The sequence below is a fragment of the Onychostoma macrolepis genome, chromosome 21, assembly GCF_012432095.1.
Source record: "Onychostoma macrolepis isolate SWU-2019 chromosome 21, ASM1243209v1, whole genome shotgun sequence".
NCBI classification, from domain to species: Eukaryota; Metazoa; Chordata; class Actinopteri; order Cypriniformes; family Cyprinidae; genus Onychostoma; species Onychostoma macrolepis.
In genome coordinates, this window is record NC_081175.1 from 30,990,953 (window position 1) to 31,013,641 (window position 22,689).

Consider the following 22,689-nt stretch of genomic DNA (forward strand, 5'->3'; position numbering starts at 1 on the left):
TTACACAGAGACAGAAAACACCTCACCATAACAGGTTCATTACCGTCGTCCATGTGAGTGGAGCTCATTATCCAGGCCTTCTGAAGTCACATGACTCATATTTCACCCAATAACAAGATCAATAAATACACTGAAGCCAAGACGTCCAGATACAGTAACAGCACAGACGTTTACATCACAGTCACGAGGAACGTGCCATGAACATAACCTGAAGCTCTTCTTTACGCAGAATATTGTTTCCTGTTTTTCTTCTGATTTGAGGTGAAATATGATTTTCTTCACAGGAGTACAAACATTCACAAAGAGAAAAACAACACGATCATTTTTCCTCTTTAATTTTACTATAAACTCAGAATTACAATTGTGTTTAAGTGTGTGGTATAATCAATATTCTCAATTATTATTCAAAGGTTTCATAAATCAAACATAATAATAATAAAGCCATCCAGTGTGTCAAAAACTAGCACATCTAACTGCTGCGAGCCCTTGAAGTTCTGCGTGATCACCGATCAGAAGGACGTGATTCGCTACCGTTGATGCATCTCAGTACCGAAGGCAACTTCATCTGTACAAGAGAACAGGTTTGGCAAAGAATACACCCTCTCTGCAAAATTAACTCATATTTGATGACATGGATTCCCTTTTAAATATTTAAAGAGTTCAAAAATATTGCCAGTTTATCTCCACATTAAAAAACAACCATATTTCCACATTGCAAATGAAAACAAACATCTTTATACTTGAAATAACTACTTAATGCAGCCACTGTGATTAGAATATATAGATATCATTTTTTTTTTTTACAATAAATAACCAAAAATCATACAGTAGGAAGTAAACCGTTGCTCTTCATAAAGAGCAAAAACAAAAAGCCCAGGAAAGCGTGCGATCTGCCCTCAGTGCACCGATCCCCTCGTGTTTGTGTTTAAAAAGTGTTTGAGACGCGGCTCGAAGCGTCCTCGCAGGTGTGTGTGTGTGAGACGGGAGATACCTGATTCCCTTTCTCTCTCGTATTGCTCAGATTTCAGTGGAAGTTCAAGAGTGGAAGAGTAGCAGATAAACACAGCGGATCTTCAGTTCAGTTCGTGACGCTTTTATAGAAAACCTGCGCGAGCCAAACACGCCGAGAGTCTTTACTGAGTAATCACGCTTCTCCTGATCCACAGTCTGTGTGTGACCCGAGACCAGAGCGAGCCATGTTAAACTGTGTGTGTGTGTGTGTGTGTGTGTGTGTGTGTGTGTGTGAGACCCGAGACCAGAGCGAGTCATGTTAAACTGTGTGTGTGTGTGTGTGTGTGTGTGTGACCCGAGACCAGAGCGAGCCATGTTAAACTGTGTGTGTGTGTGTGTGTGTGTGTGTGAACCGAGACCAGAGCGAGCCATGTTAAACTGTGTGTGTGTGTGTGTGTGTGTGTGTGTGTGTGTGACCCGAGACCAGAGCGAGCCATGTTAAACTGTGTGTGTGTGTGTGTGTGTGTGACCCGAGACCAGAGCGAGCCATGTTAAACTGTGTGTGTGTGTGTGTGTGTGACCCGAGACCAGAGCGAGCCATGTTAAACTGTGTGTGTGTGTGTGTGTGTGACCCGAGACCAGAGCGAGCCATGTTAAACTGTGTGTGTGTGTGTGTGACCCGAGACCAGAGCGAGCCATGTTAAACTGTGTGTGTGTGTGTGTGTGTGTGTGACCCGAGACCAGAGCGAGTCATGTTAAACTGTGTGTGTGTGTGTGTGTGTGAGCGTGTCTCTGTGTGTGTGTGTGTGTGTGTGTGTGTGTGTGTGTGTCTCTGTCTGTCTCTGTGTGTGCGCATGCGCGCGTGTGTGCGTCTCTGTCTGTGTGTGTGTGTGTGTGTGTGTGTGTCTCGTCTGGTCTCTAGCTGCTGTCGCTCTCCATCAGTTTGGCCAGACTGTCTCGTAGCTCGGTGAGCTGGAAGATCTTTCCGTCCAGAAGCTCCAGCAGCGAGCGCAGGCTCTTCCTGAAGCTCTCGCTCTCCAGACGCCGGTTCTCCAGACGCTGCTCCAGATCCAGCAGCTGACACTCCAGCTCCGTGTTCCTCAGCTCCGTCTCCTGAGGAGCACAACGCTCGCCGTTACTCACTACAGCCGTTTAACAGGTCTAATCTGATTAATTACATGACGTGCTAATTAATTCATCTAATTAACTGACTATTAATTACACATCAATTGGATGAGAAACTACCGCCCAAAGATCATTAAAATCATTACTGTGTTAAATGAGAAGAGCACTGAATTGACACTACAAAAAATAGCTTTAGAAATAATAATAATAATAATAACGAATGTTTTTTTTTTTTTTTTTACAAATATTAAAACATAAAATGAGTTTTAAAATGAAATGATACTCTAAATGAGTGAGTCATTTATTCAACTTTATTGGGTTTTTATTGTGTTTACTGACCTAATAAACTCTTTTGGAGTCAAGCTAAACGTCACCGGGCCACTCATCGTTTCAATCATACGCTAGATTTAATTATATCGCATGGAATTGATCTTACTGATATAGATATCGTACCTCAAAGTGATGATGTTACTGATCATTTCCTTGTATCGTGCATGCTGCATATTACCGATATTAACTATATGGCTCCGCGTTATCGTCTGGGCAGAACTATTGTTCCAGCCACCAAAGACAGATTCACAAATAACCTGCCTGATTTATCTCAACTGCTCTGTGTACCCATAAATACACGTGAACTAGACCAAATGACTAGCAATATGGGCACTATCTTCTCTAATACATTAGAAGCTGTTGCCCCCCTCAATATGAAAAAGGTTAGAGAAAAACGTACTGTGCCATGGTACAACAGTTATACTCATTCTCTCAAGAACGAAACTCGTAATCTTGAGCGCAAATGGAGAAAAACTAACTTGGAAGTTAAGCCTCTTATTAAGAAACCACAACTAGATTCTAGTGAACTGGCAAATTACAGACCCATTTCAAATCTGCCGTTTATGTCTAAAATTTTAGAAAAAGTTGTGTCTGCTCAATTGTGCTGCTTCTTGCAAAAAAATTATCTCTATGAAGAATTTCAGTCAGGTTTCAGGCCTCACCATAGCACAGAAACTGCACTTGTTAAAATTACAAATGACTTGCTTCTTGCGTCAGACCAAGGCTGCACCTCATTGCTAGTTTTACTTGATCTTAGTGCTGCGTTCGACACTATAGATCATGACATACTCATAGATCGATTACAAAACTATACGGGTATTCAAGGGCAGGCTTTAAGATGGTTTAGATCCTACCTATCCGATCGCTACCACTTTGTTTTTTAAACGGGGAGTCATCTCAACTATCACCAGTAAAGTATGGAGTACCACAAGGATCTGTCCTAGGTCCTCTGCTATTTTCAATATACACGTTGCCCCTTGATGATATTATTAGAAAATACGGGATTAGTTTTCATTGTTATGCTGATGATACTCAACTATATATCTCAACAAGACCAGATGAAACTTCTGAACTATCTAAGCTAATAGATTGTGTTAAAAATGTAAAAGATTGGATGACCAATAATTTCCTCCTATTAAATTCGGATAAGACCGAGATATTATTATTGGACCAAAAAACAGTACTCAGAATCTCTTGGATTACAATTTGTATCTAGACAGATGTACTGTTACGTCCTCTAAAGTCAAAAATCTGGGTGTTATATTAGACAGCAACTTGAAAATCATATTTCCAATGTTACAAAAACAGCATTCTTCCATCTTAGAAACATTGCCAAGCTTCAAAACATGCTACCTGTTTCAGATGCAGAAAAGCTAGTTCATACATTCATGACCTCTAGACTGGACTATTGTAATGCACTGCTAGCTGCTTGTCCTGCATCTTCAATAAACAAACTACAGATAGTCCAAAATACAGCGGCTAGAGTCCTTACCAGGTCAAGAAAATATGATCATATTACCCAATTTTACAGTCTCTGCACTGGCTACCTATTAAGTTCCGGATCAATTACAAAATACTATTACTTGCCTATAAGGCACTAAATGGTTTATCTCCTGTGTACCTAACTAGTCTTCTATCACGCTACAATCCAACACGCTCCCTAAGGCCACAAAACTCTGGACTTCTGGTAGTTCCTAAGATAGCAAAGTCCACTAAAGGAGGCAGAGATTTTTCACATTTGGCTCCCAAACTCTGGAATAGCCTTCCTGATAACGTTCGGGGTTCAGACACACTCTCTCTGTTTAAATCTAGATTAAAGACACATCTCTTTAGCAAAGCATTCACATAATAATCTTGTACTGCATTTATATCTAATCAAATGTACATTATAATTCTTTAGATTGGGTTGAACAAATCATTTTTGCTTGAATAGAACAGCAGCTATGCTAATTACGTCTCTATCTGTTTCTCTGATTCTGCCACGGGATTAACATCCAGAGGTAACTAGATATTACTGAAGCGTCAGTCTGGATCCAACCCTTAAAAAGATCCGAGATGACCAAACACCTGAGAAGAGATGATGGCAACACCTCAGAGGACCACGGAGGATGCCAACCCTCAGACAACACATAATTACCAAGTTAAGTCTGTCATAACTTAGATATATTGGGTTTCTTCTTCACATATGTATGTGTATATATGTATATATATGTGTATGTGTATAGTAGAAACTTAATAACATTGTGTCTAAAACACTATATGAACTTCTTGTTTATGTTCCTGAGGTATAAATCAGATTTGCAGTCATGCAGATATTGATTAAAAGCAGCACTCTTGATGGTGTGATAGTGCTAAACTATATCATAGGATATAAATATAAGAGTGCTCATATAGACTCCTGCATCATGATCAGTGAATATTCACCTGTAGTTTCTGACTGAGCGAATCTCTCTGTGTTTGCAGCTGGCTGGCTTTCTCCACTTCCTCTTTCAGCTTCTCCAGTTCCTGTGGGGAACAAACACACTCAGGCCTGTGTAAAGCAGTGTTTGGGTGGTTTGCAGTGACGGTGTGACCTCTGACCTCCTCTTTGGCCTTCAGCTCGGCCTCCAGCTCCTCGATGGTCTGGTTCAGCTCTGTTTTCTGTGTTTTGACGCCAGCGGTTTGTCCGCTCACACACTCCAGCTCCGTGACCTGAAACACACACAGAGTCACTACTGATTCACTGATTCACTGATTCACACAGACTCCGCTCGCTTCAGTGAAACACACACAGAGTCATTACTGATTCACTGATTCACTGATTCACACAGACTCCGCTCGCATCAGTGAAACACACACAGAGTCACTACTGATTCACTGATTCACACAGACTGCGCTCGCTTCAGTGAAACACACAGAGTCACTACTGATTCACTGATTCACACAGACTCGCCGCTTCAGTGAAACACACACAGAGTCACTACTGATTCACTGATTCACACAGACTGCGCTCGCTTCAGTGAAACACACACAGAGTCATTACTGATTCACTGATTCACTGATTCACACAGACTCCGCTCGCATCAGTGAAACACACACAGAGTCACTACTGATTCACTGATTCACACAGACTGCGCCGCTTCAGTGAAACACACACAGAGTCACTACTGATTCACTGATTCACACAGACTGCGCTCGCTTCAGTGAAACACACACAGAGTCACTACTGATTCACTGATTCACACAGACTGCGCCGCTTCAGTGAAACACACACAGAGTCATTACTGATTCACTGATTCACTGATTCACACAGACTCCGCCGCATCAGTGAAACACACACAGAGTCACTACTGATTCACTGATTCACACAGACTGCGCCGCTTCAGTGAAACACACACAGAGTCACTACTGATTCACTGATTCACACAGACTCCGCTCGCTTCAGTGAAACACACACAGAGTCACTACTGATTCACTGATTCACAGATTCACACAGACTCCGCTCGCATCAGTGAAACACACACAGAGTCACTACTGTTTCACTGATTCACTGATTCACACAGACTCCGCTCGCTTCAGTGAAACACACACAGAGTCACTACTGATTCACTGATTCACACAGACTCCGCTCGCATCAGTGAAACACACACAGAGTCACTACTGATTCACTGATTCACACAGACTCCGCTCGCTTCAGTGAAACACACACAGAGTCACTACTGATTCACTGATTCACACAGACTCCGCTCGCATCAGTGAAACACACACAGAGTCACTACTGATTCACTGATTCACACAGACTCCGCTCGCTTCAGTGAAACACACACAGAGTCACTACTGATTCACTGATTCACACAGACTCCGCCGCTTCAGTGAAACACACACAGAGTCATTACTGATTCACTGATTCACTGATTCACACAGACTCCGCTCGCTTCAGTGAAACACACACAGAGTCACTACTGATTCACTGATTCACTGATTCACACAGACTCCGCTCGCTTCAGTGAAACACACACAGAGTCACTACTGATTCACTGATTCACTGATTCACACAGACTCCGCTCGCATCAGTGAAACACACACAGAGTCACTACTGATTCACTGATTCACACAGACTCCGCTCGCGTCAGTGAAACACACACAGAGTCACTACTGATTCACTGATTCACTGATTCACACAGACTCCGCTCGCTTCAGTGAAACACACACAGAGTCACTACTGATTCACTGATTCACTGATTCACAGACTCCGCTCGCGTCAGTGAAACACACACAGAGTCACTACTGATTCACTGATTCACTGATTCACACAGACTCCGCTCGCGTCAGTGATGACAATCAGTGCTTTATCATCAGAATTTCAGCATTATATTATATACAGGATCATACACAGAAACATTCTACTGAAACTCTGCCTTCGCTTGGATGGAAATGAACACTGCAAAAAAATATTTTCTTGCTTAGTATTTTTGTCTTGTTTTCTAGTATAAATATCTAAACATTCTTGAATCAAGATGCATTCAATGGACAAGGAAAACGACTTAAGATATTTTGTCTTGTTTTCTGAAAATATTATATAAATTTTGTTAGTTTTTGCTTAAAACACTCAAAAATATCTGCCAATGAGATAAGAAAAATAATCTTAATTCAAAGACTAAACAAGATTATTTTTTACCCCGTTGCCAGATATTTTTGAGTGTTTTAAGCAAAAACTTAATTTACAACAACAAAATTTATATAATATCTTTAGTCATTTTACTTGTCAAGTAAATGCATCCTGATTCAAGAATTTTTAGATATTTATACCAGAAAACAAGACAAAAATACTAAGGAAGAACATCATTTTTTGCAGTGAAAAAAAGTGAACTAAAAATAAAAATGTGCTTTTCACTTCACAAGATGGACTGGAGTGCTGTGTATTATTGTGATGTTTTTATCAGCTGTTTGGACTCTCGTTCTGACGGCACCCATTCACTGCAGAGCATCCATTGCTGAGACACTGATGCAGAGACACATTTCTGGGTGAACTGTTCCTTTAATTAGTGTTTTTTTTCATTAGTGATTTTAATGCTAAAATCAACAGAATTTAGAGATCTGTGCTTTTATTAATATTTACACATTTCAGATTTAAAATATTAGCCAGTGAAACAGAATTAAAATCAGGAACGTGAGAATGTCTCAAGTGTTTAGGAACTAAACCTTGTAATTTTACAGCTGTACTATAAAATAAAATGTTTTTTATTCAATTCTCAATTTTTATTTTACAGTATATTTACAATATTGCAATTTAATTCTTATTTTGTTTAATATTTCATTTAATAATAATTGCAATAAAATCCTAGTAATGTTCAGAATTGGTCAAAAACCATATTGATGATATATTTTTTTAATTCCGTTCATTTTATTGTTACTGAAAGAGGTTTGAGTTGGTTCTTGTTAGGGCTGGGTGGTATATCGAGTTTGTACGATACGGTATGAGGCAATACTGTTTATATTAAAATAGACTTTTTACTCAATTAGTCTGTGCTTTTTTATTATTTTTATTTTTAGTTTAGTGAATTTAACTTCTGCTTTAAAAGCATTATTTTTGTTTTTAGATTGCAATGTTACAATGTTAGAATGTAATGTGATTTTAACCCATAATATGCACATAACATATGCCTTCATGCTTACATTCACTTTATTTGTTTTTTCATAGCCTTTAATATGCATTGTTTCGTTGGACAACATTGGGCAGGATGTGAAATATATATATATATATATATATATATATATATATATATAAAATACATATTATACATAAAAAAAAATGTATTTAAAAATACATATTTTTATATCCAAATACAAAAGCGTAGAAACTACCAAGATATACACCGAAAATCAGCCAAAAAATACAGAGATATGAATTTTTGCTCATATCGCCCCCAGCCCTAGTTCTTGTAAATATTAAACTCAAGTGTGAAAAATCAAATATTATTATTTTTTTTTCAAATTCCATTCATTCTAGAATTATTAATTCTTTCCAAACAGAGCTATTCAAGTCATCAGCTGAAAATCCCTGTGTTTTCATGTTGCAGAAAAACTAAATATCACAATGTCTGTTTTTTGCAATATTGCGCAGATTTAAGGTGTTTGCACACTGAGTTCGAAACTTTTGCACGTTGAAAAATATATATACGACCTCACGTTGTGTCAGTCACGTTTACACACTGCCGAAACTTTCGTCCGACATAAAAAAAATTCGGACTGGGTTCAACTTTCTGCGTTTTTTGCAACTGTAGCAAGCACTTTAGGAGGTGTTTTGACTTGTGACAGGCTTCTGCTTATGAAAGTTAGATGAAGTGAGAGAAAAGTGTTTATTATGTTTGAAATATGCTACTGATAAGATACGCTACAGGAGGCCTTTATTCACGCCCCGGAGCCGTGTGAGGCACGTTTTATTACAGATGCACGCGCTTTATTTGACGTCTTGTGGACTGTTTAAAAAAACACCCACCCACCCGCTTTTAATATAACTCCGATTGGATTCGTCTGAAATAAGAAGGTCATATACACCTAGGACGCCTCGAGGGTGAGTAAAACATGGGCTAATTTTCATTTTTGGGTGAACTAGCCCTTTAATAAGGAGGAGGAACTCTCCTTCCTCTCTATATCTCAGGACTGGATGGACCCAATATTTCCTTTCTTTTTCTCTTTTTAAGAAGCGAGAGGACAACAAAATCATCCTCGCTGCTTGAAGACTCCCTTTAGTACTGTTTTTTGAATTTTTTCACAACGGATTAATTAATACGCATCAGACTCGGTGTGCAAAGTTTTAGGATGATGAATACGAAACTTTGTGACTCAGTGTGCGAGGATCTTCAGTCGTAGTGGCCTGGTCAGAGAGCGGATCTGAAACACTGGTGATCTGTGTTTGGTTGTGTTTTGCTGAAGCTGACCCGCTTGTGCAGTCGCTCGGCCTCGTCCTGATACGCCGCTAGCTGCTGCTTCCACTGCTTGACGTTAGCCGTGGACTCCAGCAGCGCCGCCGTCAGCTTGGCGTTGTTCCCCTTCAGAGCCGCCAGCTCGGCCTCCCAGTGCTTGGTGATCGTCGTGGAGCTGGAAACACAAGACCTCGAGAGTTACAGTCCTTTCATGTAAAGAGTGTAAAAAACCCCGATGAGTTTCACATCCAGCGCTCAGAAGCACACACGCATTCTGAACGTCATGTGACTGACTTTCACAATAATAAACATCAAATGATCCCCGAGTAGAGATGCTCGAGACCATAGGTGACAAATATCCAGCCTCAAAAGATAAGTGAATTGAAAACAATTTTATTAAAATAATAATAATAAAAACAAATTCACATCTTAATACCTTTGTATCAAACTGTAACAAAAAACCTACCGGGAACATTTTGACTGAGTTTGAAGGGAAAAAAACACAACTGAAGAATTAATGCAACAAATGTTGCTTTATTGTAATGTGTTATTCTAACGGTCAAAGCAATATTCAAAATCACGTTATTATTTCTCTCTCTCTCAGATTGATTTCAGATTTCAGTCTGAAAAGCATTAAATATAAATCTCACTCTCTCGGCTGCTTCATATTAGCACAAACATTCCCTTCATATTATTGATACTAAAATTAATAAATCGCAAAACTCTTGCTTAATTCAAATTCAATTAATATTCGATTGTATGAAACTCACTGGTTCTAGCGTGTCACGCACATTTGAGCTCACTGTATCACACCTGTATGTGCGCTGATCAGCTGTAAATAAGCTGTAAATTAAATCTGAATTTATGAATGATGCACTCACCTGTCAATCTCTTAATTCTCTGAAAAGATACATTTGTATAATAACATGGGTATGACAGAGGTATTACAACATGAAGGTGGTTTATGAGGAAGCTGCCTATGTCCCGTAAAACAAAAGGCTTAAAAAACATACTGAATGGTGTTTTTTTTATCTAACAATGCCTGTAGTCTCCTGTAAGGGGTAGGTTTAGGTGTAGGTCAATAGCACATACAGTAAGTACAGTATAACAACCATTACGCCTATGGAGAGTCCCCACAAGGATAGCAAACCAGACATGTGTGTGTGTGTGTGTGTGTGTGTCTCTGTGTGTGTGTGTGTGTGTGTGTGTGTGTGTGTGTGTGTGTGTGTGTGTGTGTGTGTGTGTGTGTCTCTGTGTGTGTGTGTGTGTGTGTGTGTGTGTGTCTGTGTGTCTGTGTCTATGTCTGTGTGTGTGTGTCTGTGTGTGTGTGTCTGTCTGTGTGTGTGTGTGTGTGTGTGTGTGTGTGTGTGTGTGTGTGTGTGTGTGTGTGTGTGTGTCTGTGTGTGTGTGTGTGTGTCTGTGTGTGTGTCTGTGTGTGTGTGTGTGTGTGTGTGTGTGTCTGTGTCTGTGTCTGTGTGTGTGTGTGTGTGTGTGTGTGTCTGTGTGTGTGAGTGTGTGTGTGTGTGTGTCTGTGTGTGTGTGTGTGTGAGTGTGTGTGTGTGTGTGTCTCTGTGTGTGTCTCTGTGTGTGTGTGTGTGTGTGTGTGTGTCTGTGTCTGTGTGTGTGTGTGTGTGTGTGTGTGTGTGTGTGTGTGTGTCTGTGTGTGTGTCTGTGTGTGTGTGTGTGTGTGTGTGTCTCTGTGTGTGTGTGTGTGTGTGTGTGTGTGTGTGTGTGTGTGGTCACCTGTGAGGGAAGGGCACAGTGTTGATCTCGGCGCGGCTCTCTGTGCTGAAGGCTGTGTCGGGGGTCACTCGGTCGTCTGTGCCGTTGATGCTCTCTGGAGTCACAGGAGACTGAAGGTCGCCCGTCGCTGATTCCTGTCACATGATCAACACAAACACACTCGATCCTCTGGGAAACACACACATCTGGCTTCCTCGTGTGTTCTCAAACACAGTTCAGGTGTAGAGCTCGATCGCCTCAATCAGATCACAGTTTTGCCCGAGCGCAGCCTAACATAAAACAACCTCATTCTGTTCAGAAGCAGCACAAAATCAGCTGATTTTAAAGACACACTTAAATGTATTTCACAATTTCAATAATATAATGTTTTGCTTTGCATTTAGTGTTAATCTTGTCAGCTGTGTTTTTAATTTAGTCTCAGTTCTGTCAGATGACTGTTAGTTTTTATCATATTCTGTCAACCTGTCCTGTTCTTTATTTAGTCCACTTTTAGTCTAGCTTGTGAACGAATCCGCAGAGCGTCTGCTTGTGATGAAACCTCACAGACGAGCTTCACATGCTACGACAGTCACTAACAGCGCTGGAGAAACGTACGTTTAAAAGTAATGCGTTACAATATTGTGTTACTCCCTAAAAAAAGTAACTAATGTTACTTAGCTACTTTTTACGGAAAGTAATGCGTTACGTTACTTTTGAGTTCCTTCTTAAATCTGGGCAGGGCTTGTTTGTTTGTTTTTAATATAAAAAGTTCTTCTCATACAAATGTAAAAGCCCTTTCACACCAAAAGTGAAGTGAATGCGGCTCAGACTGAAGGAGATGTAGATTCACGTCTGTACAGTAGAGGGCGCTCAAACTAATCACATGAAGAATATGACGCAGGAGAAGAAAGTTCAACTCTATTCAGCAATAACTAAAATAAAACACAAATGTGTAATGTTTGATTATTAGTATGGTTGAAGTGAATCATCGAAGGTCAGCAGCAAAGACATCGGTCAATAAAATGGGATTAAATACATAAATAATATTTGTCTTATTTAACATATTTAATTATTGCAGGTTTGTATAATATTCTGAGTTTGCATTTGAGTGTTTTTATTGATTGTGAGGAACACTGTAAGTGTTTTAGTGCAGGTGAGATGAGTAAATAATGCTGATATTTAGTCTAGAACTACAGTAAGATCATGTTCTTACTCCTGATTTCTCTCAACATGGCAACACCAGAGCTGTCCGATACATGAGAAACACAGGAGCTGGAGTTAATTATTTGAAAAAGTAACTCAGATATTTCCTTCTAAATTAAAAAGTAATGCATTACTTTACTAGTTACTTAATAAAGTAATCTGATTACATAACTCGCGTTGCATTACAACACTGTTCGGGAGTAAAGCAGAGGAACACGGATGAAAGCCTTACCTTCACTGACGTCCGAATCTGTGCGTTTCAGAGAATTAAACAACATCATGAGAGAAAAGACACTGTACTCATCAATACTGATCGGAGCGGGGGGTGCTGGGGGGTCTGGGGCGGTTTGGCTGGAGCGTGGTTTCACAGGTTTGGGTTTTGTTTGGGTTTGTCTGGGTTTGGAGGATTTAAGGATGTTCTGACGGTCGGATCTCCTTACCTTCAGCCGCGGGAAACACGAGACGGGTTTGCGCTTGAGAGACAGTGCGAGCGAGGAGGTCAATAGTCTGAAGCACACACACACACACACACACACACACTGATCTGAGCTGGTCTGTGGTGGTTTAGTGCGGTTCATACCTGCGAGGGTGTGCTGGTTAACTCCATCTTCTCCTGAGATTTCTCTTTCGCTAACCGCGCCGCTTCTTTGAACTCCGCGAACTTGTCAGCAAACTGCAGAGAGAGAGATCAGCACAGACGCGTCAGGAGACGTGCAGCGAGATCTGAGAGGAGCTGGACCTCCGGCCGGACTCACTTTGCTCAGATGGGCCTCGGAGGAGAAGCCCAGGCCGTACACGGTGTTGGCCCGACTGTCTGCCCACTGACCGAACTTGTGTGAGGTCTTGGTGAAGGTCATGTTTGGGGTGATGGTGCTGTTGATGATGGCCTGCGAGAAACACAAGATCACAGGCATTCTGAAGGTTTGATCAAGGTGCTTTTAAGAGCTTTTTGATTCATTTCAAAGGTGAGAATTAAGGAATAAATGCAAGAAATTCACCAAAACTAAGACAAGAACAAATATCTGCCAATGGGTGCAGAAAAATACAACTAATTCAAAGAGAAAACAAGTAGATTTTTCTTCCTCCGTTGGCAATTTCCAGCACAAACTCATTTTTGATCAGTGTCTCTAGATTCATTCTGCATCTCCAGTAATGTGTCAGGATTTAAGGATGTTCAGATATTTTTTTGCAGTGCATGCAACATTTAATGCCCTAAGTTTATAAATGTAAGATTTCTGCTCTGATTTATGGCTTTAATGTGTGGAAGGGTGAATTCTCAAGTGTCTCAGAGAAGAAGGTTTTTGCAAACTGGGCTTCGTGAGCTGATGAAAAGCGAGTAATTAATCATTAAAAGGTCATATTAAAATAAATATATAATATTGAAAATACCTGCGTGGCATGTAACTGTCGTTGAATGATCAGGTAGCTCTTCACAATACGGTTTTATTTGGTAACTACACTGAAAAGAATTTGGTGGTGAAACAATTTTTCCTCTTAAATTTCTAGTAAATTTCGCAAGAAATGACGAGGAACAAACTGAATAAAACTGATATCGTATTTTCTTGTCAAATGTACTCTAATAATCTTTGTTATATACATTTTTTGCTAATTGCTGCATTTTTGCAAATGACAGTTTCTACGTTATATTCAGTATCGATAGTTTTTGTTAAAACCAATGCATTAGCAAACAAACAATGAACTATATTTTCATTAATTAACATGAACAAACGTTAATAAATGCTATTAAAAATGTTCCAGTTTCTTTCTTCTGTTGAATATAAGAGAAGATATTCTGAAGAATGTGTCACCGAACACTTGCCGGCTGCCTGTACCAATATTCATCAAAATATCTGATAATAACTCATACAGGGAGAGTGAATTATGACAGAATTTTTGTGTTTGGGTGAACGATCTGATGTTAACACACGAGACTGTAAAGTGCTCCTGATCATTGAAGTATGAATCTAAAACCTGACTGACTGATGTCGGGCTGGCTCTGACCTTTGACCCGTCCAGGCTGATGATGCGGTAGACGTTGCGCGTGCTGTCGTAGAAGTAGGACACGGTGACGGCGTGTTTGCTGGTGGGAACCCAGTTCTTCTTGGTGTTGGGGTCGATCTGGAAGACGTGCGCTCTGGTGCTGAAGATGGGCTGCTCTCTGCAGGAAACACACACACACAGCTGCAGTGCATGATGGGAAAGCACAGTACCCACAATCCCCCGTCAGATCAGCTGACCACGCTCAGATTAGGACTCGTGCTGGATTAGGAAGGATTTTCCAGGCAGAATAACTATTAACGCGTCGCTTTAGTCTGAGACTAGAGTTAATCTGCGCCGCGCCTCATTATCAGTTCATCTGGACACACGGAAATCCCAGCATGCAAAGCAACGACAGCTTCCCTGTTCCTTCAGAACATCTTATCTGACGGCCTCCTGCTTTAGATCCAACAATCACAGTTAATCACAGTCACAGAGGTCACACAAACACACACATATATAAACACACATAACACACACACACTCACACACATATATAAACACACACACACACATATATAAACACACACACACACACACACACACACACACACTCACACACATATATAAACACACACACATACACTCACACACATACACTCACACACATACACTCACACACACACAAATACACTCAAACAAACACACACACACACACACACACATACACTCACACACATATATAAACACACACACACTCACACACATATATAAACACACACACACAAATACACTCAAACAAACACACACACACACATATACAGCGGGTAAAATAAGTATTGAACACGTCACCATTTTTCTCAGTAAATATATTTCAAAAGGTGCTGCTGATATGAAATTTTCACCAGATGTCGGTAACAACCCAAGTAATCCATACATACAAAGAAAATACAAATAAGTTCAGAAATTAAGTTCTGTGTAATAAAGTGGAATGACACAGGGGAAAAGTACTGAACACATGAAGAAAGGGAGGTGCAGAAAGGCATGGAAAGCCAAGACACCAGCTGAAATCTATCAGTAATTAGAAAGCAATCCTTCTCCTCATCAGTGAAAATTAATATTAGCTGCTTCAGTCCCGACTGATGGCCTATGAAAAGGTGTCTCATTACCAACGTGTCACACGAGAAACATTTCATGATGGGTAAAAGCAAAGAGCTTTCTCAATACCTTCGCAACCTTATTGTTGCAAAACATACTGATGGCATGGGTTACAGAAGGATTTCTATACTTCTGAATGTTCCAGTAAAGACTGTTGGGGCCATAATCCGGAAGTGGAAAGAACATTTCACCATAAACCAGCCACGACCAGGTGCTCCTCGCAAGATTTCTGACAAATGAGTAAAGAATGATCAGAAGAGCTATCCAAGAGCCAAGGATCACTTGTGGAGAGCTTCAGAGAGACCTGGAATTAACATGTAGAACTGTTTCAAAGAAAACAATAAGTAATGCACTCAACCGCCGCGGCCTGTACGCACGCTCACCACGCAAGGCTCTATTGCTGAAGAAAAAGCATGTTGAAGCTTGTTTAAAGTTTGCTGCACAACATTTAGACAAGCCTGTGAAATACTGGGAGAATATAGTCAGATGAGACAAAAATTGTACTCTTTGGATGCCATAATACACACCATGTTTGGAGGTCAAATAGCACTGCACATCATCCCAAAACATCATGGTGTACCACTGGCAAAATACATATACCGTATCTCACAGAAGTGAGTACACCCCTCATATTTTTGTAAATATTTTATTATATCTTTTCATGTGACAACACTGAAGAAATGACACTTTGCTACCATGTAAAGTAGTGAGTGTACAGCTTGTATAACAGTGTAAATTTGCTGTCCCCTCAAAATAACTCAACACACAGCCATTAAAGTCTAAACCGCTGGACACAAAAGTGAGTACACCCCTAAGTGAAAATGTCCAGATTGGGCCCAAAGTGTCAATATTTTGTGTGACCACCATTATTTTCCAGCTCTGCCTTAACCCTCTTGGGCATGGAGTTCAGCAGAGCTTCACAGGTTGCCACTGGAGTCCTCTTCCACTCCTCCATGGCAACATCACGGAGCTGGTGGATGTTAGAGACCTTGCGCTCCTCCACCTTCCGTTTGAGGATGCCCCACAGATGCTCAATAGGGTTTAGGTCTGGAGACATGCTTGGCCAGTCCATCACCTTTACCCTCAGCTTCTTTAGCAAGTGTTTGGGGTCGTTATCATGCTGGAATACTGCCCAGTCTCCGAAGGGAGGGGATCATGCTCTGCTTCAGTATGTCACAGTACATGTTGGCATTCATGGTTCCGTCAATGAACTGTAGCTCCCCAGTGCCGGCAGCACTCATGCAGCCCCCTTCAACCTCTGCAGCAATGCTGGCAGCACTCATACGTCTATTTCCCAAACACAACCTCTGGATATGACGCTGAGCACGTGCACTCAACTTCTTTGGTCGACCATGGCGAGGCCTGTTCTGAGTGGAACCTGTCCTGTTAAACCGCTGTATGGTCTTGGCCACCGTGCTGCAGCTCAGTTTCAGGGTCTTGGTAATCTTCTTATAGCCTACACCATCTTTATGTAGAGCAACAATTCTTTTTTTCAGATCCTCAGAGAGTTCTTTGCCATGGGGTGCCATGTTGAACTTCCAGTGACCAGTATGAGAGAGTGAGAGCGATAACACCAAATTTAACACACCTGCTCCCCATTCACACCTGAGACCTTGTAACACTAACGAGTCACATGACACCGGGGAGAGAAAATAGCTAATTGGGCCCAATTTGGACATTTTCACTTAGGGGTGTACTCACTTTTGTGGCCATTTTTGATAAAAATCTGCTGCCATCTACCAGGATGATGAAGATAAAACGACGGTGGACATTTCAGCGAGACAATGATCCCAAACACAGCCAAAGAAACTCTCAATTGGTTTCAGAGAAAGAAAGTAAAGCTGCTAGAACGGCCAGCCAATCACCTGACTTGAATCCAATAGAAAATAAGAACTAAAGATCAGAGTTCATAGAAGAAATCCACAGAACCTTCAAGATTTGAAGACAAAATCACACCTGAGCGATGCATGCGACTAGTTTCTTCTACAGGAGGCGTCTTGAAGCTGTCATTACCAACAAAGGCTTTTGTACGAAGTATTAAATCAATTTCAGTAAGCGTTTTCAATACTTTTCCCCTGTGTCATTCCATTTTATTACTCAGAACTTAATTTCTGAACTTATTTGTATTGTTTTCTTTGTACGTATGGATTACTTCGGTTGTTACCGACATCTGGTGAAAATGTCATGTCAACAGCACCTTTAGAAATATATTTAATGAATGAATGAATGAATGCATTTATGTAGCGCTGGACACCCAAAGCACTTTACAATCATGTGGAGGTCTCTCCTCAAACACCACCAGTGTGCAGCATCCACCTGGACGATACGACAAAACAATTTTACCTGCTGTAAACACACACACACACTCACACACAAACACACTCTCTCTCACACACACACACTCACACACAAACACACACACACTCTCTCACACACTCACACACACACTCTCTCACACACTCACACACACACACACACACTCTCTCACACACACACACACACACACACACACAAAAACACACACACACTCTCTCACACACACACACACACACACAAACACACAAACACACACACACACACACTCTCTCTCTCACACACACACACACACACACACACACACACACACACACACACACTCTCTCACACACACACACACACACACTTTCACACACACACACACACACTCTCACACACACACTCACACTCTCACACACACACACACACTTTCACACACACACACACACACACACACACACACTCTCACACTCTCACACACACACTCACACTCTCACACACACACACACACACACTCTCACACTCACTTTCACACACACACACACACACACACACACACACACACTCTCTCTCTGATGAGCGTGGACAGAACGAGTGTGAGCGAGCTGAATGTGGGTCTCTAGTGTCTCTCAGCGTTAATGAAGCGCAGCTCTTAATTAACACACACTCAATCATGCTGTAATTAATCACACTGTCAGAGAACGGCAGCGGATCTGTGACTCGATCCTGTGAGAGGACAGTTATTTAAACGCTTAGTTCATCCAAAAACCATCCCTGTGTCATTGTTTACTCGCAGGAGCTAAACATGAGGATTCTGAGTCAGGCTTGGAACGACACGAGGGGAGTAATAATGAGTTTAGTATTTAACAGATCAATCACTCAGATGATGATGATGATGATGATGATGTGTTTACAGTCGACACTCCTGCACGACACGCCAACAGAGCTGCAATTAACAACTATTATTATTATTATACAGAAACTGTCCATTTTTAAAAGTGGAAACAGAGAGTTAAAAAAATGTATTATTAAATACAGTTGTAACTGGTGTTATAATTTGATTTAGACCATAAAAGCAACTATTTTTTCAGTTTATTAAAGTAAAAGCAGCAGTTTATTCAGACGGACAGCAGCAGAAACGCTTGTAAGAAGCTCAAATACTCTTCATCAGCTGGAGGCCTACGACACACGCAACAGAAAACTGAAAACACAGTCATGAAGATGAACTTCATTTAATGTATAACACAGAATCTCTGGGAATTTGGCTATTTTGGGAAGAGTTCCTCTAAGATAGGGTTATAAAATCAATCAAACTCGTGGAAATATTAAATCAGTCAGAGCGAACGAGTTTCATCTACTGCTCAAACTCTACGCTTTACGACAGAATACACACATTTCCTACATAACACACACAATCTGGGGAAATTAAAGCGATAGTTCACCCAAAAATGATCAATCTGTCACACTCTCCCTGCAGCTGTGTAACCAAACAGTTTCTGGTCCCCATTGACTTATATAGTATTTTTGCCATCTATTTTTCAAAAATACATCTTTCAAAATATCATCTTTTATATTCCAAAACTGAACTGAACTGAAATGAACTGTCCCTTTAAATGGAATGAAAAGTCAGGACATAGATGTGTATAATGACGAGGGTATGGCAGGTATTACAAGCTGAAGGTGGCATCTCAGGACATTGACCCATGTCCCCACTTTTCAAAATGCTTATAAATCACTCAGAATGAGGTTTTTTGGGGGAAAGTTGACATGCACAGTCTCCTGTAAGGGGTAGGTTTAGGTGTAGGGTTGGTGTAGGACAATAGCACATACAGTAAGTACAGTATAAAAACCATTACGCCTATGGAGAGTCCCCACTTTTCACAAAAACAAACATGTGTGTGTGTGTGTGTGTGTGTGTGTGTGTGTGTGTGTGTGGATCCACAGGAGGAAATCAGCTCTTATCACAAATGACTGATACTGCATTTGACTAGAAAACACCGGACCATTGTTCAAACACGTGTGTGTGAGTCTCTGTCTCTTCACAATCACACAGATAAAAGTCAAACTGGCTGATGAGGCTTTTACATCAGGAGTTCTCTCTCTCTCTCTCTCTCTCTCTCTCTCATACACACACACACACAGTGTTAATGAACACACACACACAGGCCAAGGGTGAGACGGTCCATCTGCTCACAGTGCAGTCACTGTCCCACCAATCACACGCCAGCACAACACGATCACTGCACACACACACACACCACACAAACATGGCATTACACACACACACAAACATGGCATTACACACACACACAAACCGGACAAACATGGCATTACACACACACACAAACATGGCATTACACACACACACACACAAACACCACACAAACATGGCATTACACACACACACAAACCGGACAAACATGGCATTACACACACACACACACACACACACACACCACACAAACATGGCATTACACACACACACACACACACACACACACACCACACAAACATGGTATTACACACACACACACACACCACACAAACATGGCATTACACACACACACACACACACGCACACACACAGCTCATGTGGAAGAACATTTCCTTTCATTCACATACAAATATTTACTGTAAGGTTCATCAGATATTTGTTTATTTTGAAACGATCAACACCTGATCAATGCGTTTGATCGGCTGAAGAACAGCAGTGATCGTTTTCTTCCTGTCATTTCCACAATCTTCCTGTCAATGGACGATCAACACTGTTTACATTAACATTTATGCTTTAGCAGACTAATTATTCTATCATTCTAGCAGACTAATTAATGAATCATTAGCAATTCATCACAGATCCGACAATATGTCAGGTTTATTAGAAGGCTGGATTAGCAAACAACCAGGAGCAAAAATATGGAAAAAAAATAGTTTTTTTAGTCTATTTTGTGTAAAAATGTTGTTTAAATATTTAAACAAACTCTTTAAATATTTCTTATTAAATTAAAATATTATTTCATGCAATAATGAAAATCTGCTGAAATTGTTCTCAGCCCCAGTTCATCTGAGATCAGGATGAGTGTGTTTCTTCATCAGGTTTGTAGAAATGTGTCTCTGCATCAGTGTCTCAGCGATGGATGCTCTGCAGTGAATGGGTGCCGTCAGAATGAGAGTCTGATAAAAACATCACAATAATCCACAGCACTCCAGTCCATCAGTTAACATCTGGAGAAGACAAAAGCTGAAACAAATCCAGCATTAAGACGTTTTTAACTCAAATACATTGAGTCCATAATCCATAATAACTCTTCCTCCAGTGAAGAAGTGCATCTGCTGTTGTCTCTCATCAAAATCCAGCCACATATTTGTTTAGAGCTGTTTTTGCTTGATCTGCAGATTTCTCTCCTGATTCAGACCAGAACACTTCTTCACTGGAGGAAGAGTTATTATGGATTATGGAAGTCTTGATGCTGGATGTGTCTCAGCTTTTGTCTTCTCCAGATGTTAACTGATGGACTGGAGTGGTGTGGATTATTGTGATGTTTTTATCAGACTCTCATTCTGACGGCACCCATTCACTGCAGAGCATCCATTGCTGAGACACTGATGCAGAGACACATTTCTACAAACCTGATGAAGAAACACACTCCTCCTGATCTCAGATGAACTGAGGGTGAGAACACGTTTTTGGCTCAACTATTCCTTAACGAACAGGAGCCGTGTACGACCAACATAAACACGTTTGTGAATCGCTGATCTGGGACGAGGCGTTTCCACACCGGACAGACCGACCGAAGCGAACCGTACAGAAACACATTCAATAACTCCGCAGTGACATCACAGGGAGCGATGACATCATCTCGGCCTCAGCCAATCGGCGTGCAGCGGCACAGAATCCTCTGACAGCTGGTTGTGGTTCCTTATGTCCGGTCTGAGAGAAGCACACTCCAGATACGCCGGTTATTGTTGGCCCTGCTTTGGAAAACTGGAGGGAAACACAGTAACACAACACATCTCGTGCATGCAAACCACAGACCTCCAGAGACTCGGTCATCTTCTGTGAAGGGTCAGGAACCACTGAACTGACCAGAGACACTCGAACTGTGTTCTGAACACCATAAAAACATGAACAGCACAGCAGCGATTCAATCAGAGTAACGTTACTGTCAGAACCAAGCAGCAGCAGCTGTAGTAAACACAGTAAGATCATGGTAACATACCCCATTTTGCTGGCTCCGTTATAAAGCTCGCGCTGATGCTGATGCTGAATCTGAATCTGAATCAAAGTGATTCACTCCGACAGCTGTTCATGATGAAGATGATGATGAAGAAGACGAGTAATATCCGAGCAGATGATCCTGCAGACTAACACACACATGCAGCCGTCGCTGGAGCTCCAGATAGAGATGCACGGTGATGCTGCTGCTGCCGCCGGATCTTCATCATCCTCCTCCTCCTCCTCCCGCGGCGATCAGACGGTCCCAGCGCGATCTATCGGGTGATTTATTTCATCGACGCGTCACATCTGTCGCTGCCTCCTGCTGTCTGTCATCCCGTTCATCATCTCCGCTTCGCCGCGCGACGTCACCACGCACGCACTCGCGTCACTCCCCGAACTCTGACGTCACGCACAGTGCACGTGTTCCGTCACTTCCGGCTGCGCAGCTGCAGATATCATCTGTTCACACACACGCGATGCTAATGACTCTCATCCGCGATCTTCTGCTCTCAGCTCAGTGATCAAGAGACAGAACTTCAGCGGGTTACACTGTTCTTGCCATTTACATGAACTTGAGCTTATGTAAATAGTAATAAGGCTGAATAATACTAAATTACATCAACAAAACACCTTGGTCCCGTAATGAAGAGCAATTAGTTAGTTACTGCACCAACTGACAGTTTGTACTACACACACACACACACACTTAAACTCACACAGTCTCTCTCTCTCACACACACACACACACGCACACAGACACACGCACACAGACACACACACTCTCTCTCTCTCTCACACACACACACA

At 41.3% G+C, this 22,689-nt stretch overlaps 1 protein-coding gene across 3 annotated transcripts; it reads right to left on the bottom strand.

Annotated features, from left to right (window-relative positions):
• Positions 1–319: 319 nt before the first annotated feature.
• LOC131528430 (homer protein homolog 1) lies at positions 320–22,574 on the bottom strand. 3 transcript variants are annotated; one of them, XM_058757532.1, is made up of 10 exons: positions 21,884–22,574; positions 14,238–14,394; positions 12,992–13,123; positions 12,817–12,909; positions 12,677–12,709; positions 11,055–11,188; positions 9,327–9,486; positions 4,987–5,097; positions 4,831–4,911; positions 320–2,064 (listed from the first exon to the last, which is right to left on the bottom strand). In XM_058757532.1, the coding sequence occupies exons 1-10, from the start codon at positions 21,886–21,888 to the stop codon at positions 1,870–1,872; spliced, it is 1,101 nt and encodes a 366-aa protein (XP_058613515.1). In that variant the 5' UTR covers positions 21,889–22,574; the 3' UTR covers positions 320–1,869. The 3 variants fall into 3 exon arrangements, with proteins under 3 accessions (XP_058613515.1, XP_058613517.1, XP_058613516.1); XM_058757534.1 differs by lacking the exon at positions 21,884–22,574 and adding an exon at positions 21,700–21,861; XM_058757533.1 differs by lacking the exon at positions 12,677–12,709 and having other exon boundaries at positions 21,884–22,569.
• Between the last annotated feature and the right edge of the window lie 115 nt (positions 22,575–22,689).